Source organism: Zalophus californianus, chromosome X, assembly GCF_009762305.2.
Source record: "Zalophus californianus isolate mZalCal1 chromosome X, mZalCal1.pri.v2, whole genome shotgun sequence".
Classification (NCBI taxonomy): Eukaryota; Metazoa; Chordata; class Mammalia; order Carnivora; family Otariidae; genus Zalophus; species Zalophus californianus.
In genome coordinates this window covers 72,796,183-72,806,031 of record NC_045612.1, presented here as the reverse complement: position 1 = coordinate 72,806,031, position 9,849 = coordinate 72,796,183, and the positions used below count along the sequence as shown (strand labels likewise).

The 9,849-nt window shown below is 46.3% G+C and overlaps 1 protein-coding gene across 3 annotated transcripts in view; it reads left to right on the top strand.

The window, feature by feature from the left end:
* The first annotated feature begins 7,684 nt into the window (after positions 1-7,684).
* Positions 7,685-9,849, top strand: part of EDA (ectodysplasin A) — a 413,327-nt gene continuing 411,162 nt past the window's right edge. For all 3 annotated transcript variants that reach the window (XM_027608183.1, XM_027608182.1, XM_027608184.1), the window contains exon 1: positions 7,685-8,253. In XM_027608183.1, the coding sequence (XP_027463984.1) occupies positions 7,861-8,253 (393 nt within the window). In that variant the 5' untranslated portion in view covers positions 7,685-7,860. The remainder of the gene's footprint in view (positions 8,254-9,849) is intronic.

The following is a 9,849-nucleotide window of genomic DNA, read 5'->3' as shown; positions in this document are numbered from 1 at the left end:
AATGAATATTCCAGCAAGAAGAATTTTTATCTCCTTATCAGTGCTTTATGGATTTCTGCAAACATTCCTATGTCAGCCATGGCTCCAGCAAGTTAGAAGTCTGCTGCTCTTCCCCTTCTTTGCTGTGTGTTTTACTTTTTTTCAATATGAAATGTGCTCAGCATTCTATTTTACTCTATTTTCCATCTAGAACTGTTGTCTTCTCTCCATCAAACCCTTCTGCCTTCAAACCCCTGCTTAAATTAATCTCTGCAGAGTCTTTAGCCATTAATAAAGATTTGAGAAGCACCTACTCGAGGTAGGCCCTTTGGGGGCTAAGACAAGTTCCCATCCTTTGAAGAGCCTTGGGTATAATTTGGGAGAAATGAGACATTCACACAGAATGGCAGAAGGATTTGTAATTGTGAGTGGCATATTCTGAGTGCCAGAGTTGTATAGGGGAAGTGTCCTGGTTGAGAGCACTGTGCGCAGGCAGGATGAGGTGGGGAAACTTGAGCTGGGCTTTGAAGAACGTGCTGATTTTAAATAGGGGAAGGGACATGATATTGGAAAGAAGAAGGGGAGTAATGTTAGCAAAAGGTAAAATGGCAGGAACATAGGCTTTTGTTCCTGGAGAATGAGAGCTACAGTTATGCAGAGGTCATATTTTGTCAAGGCCTAGCAACTGCATGGCTGAAATGGTAGTTTCAATCTAGCCAGATTGGAGGGCCTTGGATGTCAGGATAAGAAGTTAGGTTATTGTTAAATAGTCAAGGGGAAATTATTAAGGGTTACTGTACAGAAGAATGACATGATAGGCCCACATTTAAGCACATTCATCTAATCATAGTATACATAGTAGCCCTAGAGTTGGGGCAAAAGGATGGTGTCAGCAGCAGCCAGGCTGGTGGGAGAAGAAACTGACTTCTAGCTGGTTTATCACTCTGCCACTCCAGGAATCTCACAGTGTCTGCATGTCTAGCTCTATGAGGCTGAATTTTGGATCTGTTGGTAGTTGGGAGATAAGTTTGAGAACAGAGTATGGAATTTTTGAGCCAGTCAGACTTGGATTTCAAATTCAGACTATCACATAGTGGCTGTATGAATTTGGACCAGTCATCTAACTTGTCTCTTAAATGCCTCAGTTTCCTCATCTGTGAAATGTTCGTAATACTAACTTCCCACGGAAGTTAATGAGCAAGGCTAGCACATAGGAGATAAATAATCAGGGGTGCCTGGGTAGCTCAGTCGTTAAATGTCTGCCTTTGGCTCAGGTCATGATCCCAGGGTCCTGGGATCGAGCCCTGCATCGGGCTGCCTGCTCTGCGGGAAGCCTGCTTCTCCCTCTCCCTCTGCCCCTGCTGTGTTCCCTCTCTCGCTGTGTCTCTCTCTGTCAAATAAATAAATAAAATCTTTTTTTAAAAAAAAGGAGCTAAATATTCAATCAATGTTCCTTTCCTTCCTTACCCCCTCCTCTAGTTAGTTGCATGGTCTTTTGCATGTCTTTCTCTGGGGGAAGTTGCCTCATATACAATGAGAGAGCTATTCTTTCTGCTTTACTATGCTGGAAGAAAAGTCCTTGCCTATGCAGTAACACATCTGACCATTCCTCCTGTCTCCTTTCTCTTACTCCACTAGAGGATGAAGTCATTCCATCAACATTTACTGAGATTCTATTATGTGTTGGGTACTATTCTTGGCTTAATAAAGCAGTGAACAAAAACAGACAAAATTCTTTGCCCTTGTGGGCAAAGCCCAGCTGTGACTTCAGGGGAGTCACACAATAAGCAAATACGTATATGTCAGAGGGTGATAAGTGCTAGGAAGGAAAATATAACAAAGGAAGGAGACAGAGAGTGATGGGAAATCAGTCAAGGAAAGTTTCTCTGATAAGGTGACACCTAAGAAGAGACCTGGAAGAAGTAAGGGAGAAGTCATGTAGCTATCTGGGAGAATAACATTCCAGGCAGAAGGAAAGACAAGTAAACAGACCCTTACGTGGGAGCATGCTTTGCAAGTTCAAGGAACAGCAAAAAGATCAGTGTGTCTGGAGCAGAATGCAAGAATAGGAGCAGGAGAGGAACCCAATAGGTGGCCATCAATCACATCATATGGGGCCAAGGCAGGGACTCTGAAGGAGATGGGGAGCCATTGGAGGATTTGGAACAGAGGATTGATAGGCTCTGACTTAACATTTTAACAGAAAGCCTCTGACTACAGTGTAGAGAATAGAGTAATAGGGTGGCAAGGACAAAAGCAAAAAGCATGGAGACCTGGGAGACAGCTAAAGTAGTAATCCAGTGAGACAGCATGGGAGCTTGGACGACGGTGGTGACGGGGAGGTAGTGAGAAATGGTCAGGTTCTAGGTATATTTTGTTTTTGTTTTTGTTGTTGTTGTTTAAGTAACCTCTACCCCCAACGTGGGGCTCAACTCATGACCCCAAGATCAGGAGTCACATGCTCTACTGAATGAGCCAGCCAGGCATGCCCTAGGTATACTTTGAAGGCAGAACTGACAGCATTTGCTGACAGATTGGATGTGAGGTGTTCAAAGAAGAGAGGATTCAAGGGACGCCTGGGTGGCTCAGTTGGTTAAGCATCCAACTCTTGATTTCGGCTCAGGTCCTGATCTCAGGGTCGTGAGATAAAGCCACCTGTCAGGCTCCATGCTAGGTGTGGAGCCTGCTTGGGATTCTCTCTCTCTCTCTGCCCCTCCCCCCACCCTATCTCTTTCTCTCTCAAAAAAGAAGAGAGGGGGCAATTCAAGGATAACTTCACAGTGTTTGTCTTGAGCAGTGGGAGGATGGACTTGTCATTTGCTGAGATGCAAAAGACCAAGGGATAAGTACATTTTAGGGGAGAAAAGCTTTGGGTTTGGTTATGTTGAGTTTAAGATGTTTATTAGATATCCAAGTGAAAATGGAGAGGAGGAAATTGGGATACATGATATGTGAATCAAGAGTTCAGGAGAGGGTGATGGGAACATAAGGGTCCTATCTCAACTTGAAGAATGCAAAAAGAAGGGGGCAGGCATTTGGCAGGGGCCAGCATGTGGATGCTTTTCTGCATTTTTACATGTTCTTGAGTACTGTTATGTAGTTTTCCTCTCATCTCCTTTTGGTGGAAGTCTCTTATATAACAGGGACTAACATTTACTGCACATTTATTATGTGCCAAACACTTTGACATATAGCATCCCATTTAAGCACAGCTATATCACAAAACACATGTTGTCATCTCCATTTTACAGATGAGAAAACTGAGGCTCTGCAAGACAGGCAAAAATAATCTGTCCTAAGTCACACAGCTGGTAAGTGAATATACTGAGATTTAAACCAGGATCCAAGTCCTAAGCCCATGTCCCCCCCAGCTATGTATCTGCTTATCACCAGGTGGGTCAGAGAGTCAACTCTGTGATTTCTATGTCAATGATTTGTTCTGTAGATTTTTTTTAAAAGATTTTATTTATTTATTTGAGAGACATGGCGAGAGAGGGAACACAAGCAGGAGGAGTGGGAGAGGGAGAAGCAGTCTTCCCGTGGAGCAGGGAGCCTGACACTGGACTGGATCCCAGGACTCCGGGATCATGACCAGAGCCAAAGGCAGATGGAAGGCAGACGCTTAACTGACTGAGCCACCCAGGTGCCCCTCTGTGGATTAACCAGAGCAAAGAGGTATTTAAAACCAGCCCTTGGCCAACTCCTTATCATATTCCGCCAGAGGTTGTCAACTTGTTTTGAATGTTTATTAGTCAGGCATTGACAGCTATATTATTTTACTATTAGGCCCAGACAAAACAAAATTAGGAAGGTAAACTTGATGGGACAAAAAGCCAGTGAAGTACTGCAAACCAATTATAGTTGAATTCATGGGTTATTTATTTTTCTAGGTTATCCACAACTCTGACAGTAGTACAAAAAAGAGGATAATTACATAATTGTCATTTGGTTCAATTTCCTTTATATCTTTCCATAATGTGTTACACAGTAGGTGCTTCATAAGTGGTACTGGCGGGCATCCCTTGGCCCACTTCCTTTTTTTGGAATTCTAGGCAATCTAGGTTACCATAGCAGACATCATGCCCCATTAATTTGACAAACAATACTGGTGCCTACTATGTGGTGGGTGCTATGCTAGTTATTGGGACTACCAAAGTGGAAAGGCTGTGGTTCTTACCATCAGGGAGCTCATACTTTAGTGATGAGAAAGCATGTGAAAAAAGAAAAATACAATGTGGTTAGTGATATCATTGACATGCTCAGAGTACCATGAAAGTATAAAGGACAATCTGTTTAGAGTGAGTTGTGGGTCTGTACCAGAGGGAATATGTGATTCGATTCTTGAGGAAGTTATCAGATGTCCAAGGTGGGAGCATTCCAGGCAAAGAAACCAGTTTGTGCAAAGACACCGATGTGTGAGAATTGTCAGTGAATTTAATTTTGTGGGAGTATGGGTTCCTTGTAGGATAGTGGGAGATGAAGTTGGAAAGGCAGATTATGGGTCATGATAAGGAGCTGATATTTTGTCTCCTAGAATACATGGGGCCAGACAGGTAAGGTAAATGAGTGATAAGGGCAGTAATGGAGACTAGAGGAAGGACGTAGGGATGACTGTGTGGAACTTGATTGTTCTAAGGGGTTAGTTATAGCTGACTGTAGCCATATGTGAATATGGATCCAGTGTTAGCAGGTTTTCTGATTTTTTTTTTTTTTTTAGGGAGAGAAGCAGGAAATCTGATTTTTTTATGTGAAATGTCCTGATTTCTAAATGCTGGCAATTAATTTTTTTAACTCAAAGTTTCAGCCAACACTGCACCAAATACAACACATCTGTTTGCGGGATGTAGCCTGTAGGCTGTCATTTTGAGACCCATGCTGTAGAGGATGGGGTATTTATGGAAGCATAGAAGCTATCTGAAGTAACACTTCAAAACACTTTTATTTTTTTATTTCAAAATTATTCTTATTCTCTACTTTCATAGTTATTTGTAAATCATCAATATCAACAGTTAACATGCTTTCTAAAAGTGTTAATGATGAATTTTCAAATCTCAACTGGATCTACATTTTATTTAAAAAAATTTTTTTTATTATGTTACGTTGAGAGAGAGAGAGAGAGCATGAGCAGGTGAGGGGCAGAGAGAGAAGCAGACTCCCTGCACAGAGAGTCTCTTTCTCTCTCTCAAATAAATAGATAAAATTAAAAAAAAAATAACCATGTACATTCCTCATCGGATTGCTCCATTTCAACATACCTATTGCATATGAAGACATATGTTCTTCCTCTGGGGAGCCAAAGAGAGGTTCTAGGTCAAATGCAACTTGCAAGTCTTCTGAGGGCAATGGTGCAACCCAGGGTCTCAGGCTGAGAAAAGCCTGGTAGAAGAGGGTAAGGTGAGACCAGTAAGGCCCTCGAGCACCACTACCCGGAGATGGCTGTTACTTGTTTCCTTTTCACTTTAAGGAAACCAGGGGCAGTCTCTTGGAACTGTGTATACAACCAAATCAACATAGCCAGTGATAACACAGATAAAACACAATGTCAAAGCTGTTAAAGTGCAAACTCCTCATTTTACAGTTGGAGAAACTAATGTTTCTGGCCAAAAAGTCACTGGCCAAAAGGCACAGTGACTTAATCAGAGTGACCCAGCAAACCAGTGGCAAGGTCAGGTCTACGGACTCTTAGTTTAACGTTCTTTCTAATAATCCTAGGCTGTGAGGGGCGCCTGGGTGGCTCAGATGGTTAGACTTTTGCCTTCGGGTCACAGCTTCTGTCTCCAGGGGGAGTTTGCTTCTCCCTCTCCGTCTGGCTCTCCCCCTGCTCATGCTTGCTCTCTCTCTGTATCTTTCGGTCTCAAGTGAATAAATAAAATCTTAAAAAAAAATCCTAGGCTATGATAATGAAGATAAGTTGGCTCTGTAGTTCTCCTAGCACCTAGAATTCCTAGGGTGCCTGGGTGGCTCAGTCGGTAAACACCTAGAATTCCTAGACGGAACAAGCAGGATTTGAGATTAGCTTAGCTTGTAAGTGCTCTTTTACATTTTCTTATCTGCATGATGATGATGATTTTCTTCGCAAACTTTATACTTCATGGGTAAGGAAAGGACCAATGAGGGGACAAATAGATCTTTGTGAAGCACTGAGATCATTCACAAAGCGTCTGGAAGAAAAGCTGGCTGTGGCTAATATATTTAAGGTTTATGACGTGTGCGCTTTTTGGACTGACCTTTCCACCGTATGCTTTGCTTTTGTTTAATTGTTTCTCTGCTTTTGTCTTCTTTTCTGTATCTCCCTATTTTTCTTCTTTCCCATCAGCCTAGGTCTCAGGCCTACCCTTGACAAGTCAATAAAACTGCTAATTATTCATAACATGGGAATAGGAGGACATAGTGACCAAGAAGCATACATATTTCCCCTGCTACGGTCATTTAGCTCTCTATAATCTCAGACTAGTAACTCTTGTCGATTGCGACTCAACTAATCCTTTCCATCTTTCATTTGAGAGTCTATTGTTCCGACATTTGCCTCTTTTTTGTTTTGTTTTGTTTTGTTTTTTGCTCTGAACCCTTTTCTCATTGGTTCAGTTGTTGAAGATGCTGCAGTTGCAGCAGTGTACATCTGGAACATTTGGCTGACTTGTTGAACTTCCCCCAGGGACTACTCCAGGGAGAGGAGGGGAGGGGTTGAGAGGCCAGAACAGTTGCCTGCAAATAGAGATGCCAAAGTAGCCTGGCCATTCTGTGGACCACCCTTGTAAAAACGCACCTCACCTGGCCCTCAATTTCCCCGTTTGCTCATTGAAGGCAGATATTCTTCACTCTAAACTCCTGTTGCTGAGGCAGAAGAGAAACTCCACAGGCTGTGGATTATCTCATACAGCACTTGCTGCGTTGTAAAGGGACCCACACATATTTGTTGACTTAATTAATCTATCAATAAATTTCAGGGGACTGTTCGAACCTGCGTGGGGCAACATCACTTCAGTTCCACCTGGCATAGGTGCACTTCTCGGCCACTTAGATTGAGGCCCCAGATTCACTCTAGGAGTGGGGCTGCCTCGGTCCCACCCCAATCTCACTCCCTTTGGCTCCCAGGCTCCTGGGTCTCCTTTTTCTTTTGGCGCGCCACAGGATTGCAAACACAGCAGGCATGGTTTCATTCCAAACCAAGAACTGTTTTAATTAGTTTAACGTCTGTTAAACGCTTTGAAGATTGAAAGCAACAGATAAGTACTGGATGATGTTATTAACAACTGCAGTTAATTGCAAACATTTCTATTAATTCTAGTTTCTGCTTCCTTTTCTTTGCTCCACTTTCTTCCCAAGGTTCCCCAATTCTTCTCGGCCTCCCCCTCCGTGCCTTCTCCTGCCCCCGTACAGGCGCTATAGGGTTAAATTGGGGCGGAGTCCAGGGATGAACGACAGCGGCGGTCACCAACTGGGACAGGCGCAAGCGGGAAGAACTGGGTGGGGCAGTCAGGCAGAGGGGGAACCCACACGCCCCCAAGGCCCCGCCCCGTGGCTGGAGGCCCAGGGTGGAATGGCAGGGGGCGGGGCGCCAAGGCTTGGCGGGCCGGTGGTTGGGCGTCCAGGCAGCCGCTTGGGGGATGGGGCGGGGTCGGCCTGGGCCGCCTCCCTCATTCTCCCCGCGGGCCGAGCCGCCCCTCTCTCCCGCTCCTCCTCCTCCCTTTCCCACCCCTCGGAGTGGAGCTGCACATGCGGCAGCTCCCCTGCTCCGTTCCGCCCAGCCTCCGTTGCTCTGGAACGGGTCCCTGCAGCCCCCAGCCGATGGCAGGGCAGTAGCCGCCTGTCAGGGGTCCTGAACGGCTGAGGCAGACGCGGCGGCTCCAGGGCCTCAGAGAGTGGGTGTCTCCGGAGGCCATGGGCTACCCCGAGGTAGAGCGCAGGGAACCTCTGCCCACGGCAGCGCCGCGGGAGCGGGGGAGCCAGGGCTGCGGCTGTCGCGGGGCCCCTGCCCGGGCGGGCGAAGGGAACAGCTGCCGGCTCTTCCTGGGCTTCTTTGGCCTCTCGCTGGCCCTCCACCTGCTGACGTTGTGCTGCTACCTAGAGTTGCGCTCCGAGTTGCGGCGGGAACGGGGAGCCGAGTCCCGCCTTGGCCCCAGCACCCCTGGCACCTCTGGCACCCTGAGCAGCCCCGGTGGCCTCGACCCTGATGGTCCCATCACCCGCCACTTCGGGCAGCCATCACCTCAGCAGCAGCCGCTGGAACCGGGAGAAACCACACTCCCCCCACACTCCCAGGACGGGCACCAGGTGAGTCACCTAGGAGGGGCGGCGGCGGCAGAGGCCCCCTCCCCTTGTGGGCAGGGCGGGGGCCCTCCCCCACAGGGCCCTTGGGGAGGACTCTGCCACCTCCAGCCAAGTTGCAGGGCCGGACCAGGGAGGGGGCAGACGAGCCGGGGAGAGGTTGCCCCGGGGCAGGTTGTCCTGGGTCCTGGTCTAGCTCACCCAGACTCTCTCGGGACCCTTGGACTTGGGAACTCTGGCCGGCGCCCGCCACCCCCCAGCTACCGGCTGCCTTGGGGAAAGTTGGCGGCTCTCCCAGCCGCGGAGGTGCGGGTGCTGCCCCTCTGGCGGACTAACGGCAGCAGCTTGGCCCTTCTGCTCCTGGTGAGATTCCCTGCCCGCGGTGCTTGTTTTTTCGTGTCCAGAGCTGATGCCAGCACGAGCAGGCTCTCCTTTGGAGTTGGAGCTGTAAACAGCTGTAATAACTGCTCCACAGTTGAAGCAACTTTTATCGTATTTTCAGCGCGGGTCCTTGTGCGCTGACCAGAACGTGGGCTTGTTCACACTTACCTGCAATTTGAGACTGATTGTCCTCAGTGTTGTAGTGAGGATCAGCGCCCCTGTGGAATTCTGGTAGAAATATGCCATCTTGCTAGACAACTTCTGAACAGCAATTTAAAAAATCTATGGAAATAAAACTCACCCTTTGCATGCCGGTTCTGACTCTTTTAGGGGGGTAGATGGGGTGAGTGTGAAGTCTATTCACTACTGCTAGTTTGAGAACAGGAATCTACTGATGGAAGAATTACTCAAGAGTAATCTTTCAAGAGCAGTTTTGTTTTGTTTTGCAATCTTTATGGTAGCTTTGGTAGTTGTCTTCCACTTTTTCAGCTCTTCAACTAAATTTGACGCACTTAAAATAAGTATTCCCTTAAGTGCCATATTTTGTCATGTGAAATTTAAGAGAAGCAAGCATCCAAGAATCCTTTTGAGGTGGCTAGAGAATAATAGTGAATTTGTTCCTTTTGGGGAAGAGGGCAAGTTGTGTAAATAAGTTTCTTGAAATGAGGGGCCCAGGATTTCTATATTTACCACCATATCCAGAGTCGTTGTCATAAGCTAAACATTATTTGTGCTCTTTGACCACCCATCCAAAGCTGGCATCTCATTCATGACGAAACTGTAATGTTGGGACTGACATATATTCTACATTGTGCATTGTAAAGTTACCCTGAGCCGAAAAACGTCTTGCTAGCACACTCCAACTTATATAACAGCTTATCAAAGAAGAGAATCAGTAGACATGCTTCTCATACTTGAAACTTTAAACACTGTAGCTAAATGATAATTAACTAGGATTCTGGCTCCCTTTATCTATCCACCCCCGCCCCCACAATGCCCAGTAGAAATACTTAGCCGCTGAACATTGATACTCTGTGAAAAGATGAAGTAATTGAACTTCCTTAGTCAAATGGTAGCCAAAGCTTTTTGGTATTTAGGATGGACAGACCAATGTTTATAGACTGAGGATTAGCAGGACAGCTGCACTCTAGGGCATCTGTGATGGTGCGTGACTCTTACAGGTCTACAATGGCATTTAGTCGCCTGTTGTTTGCATAGCAC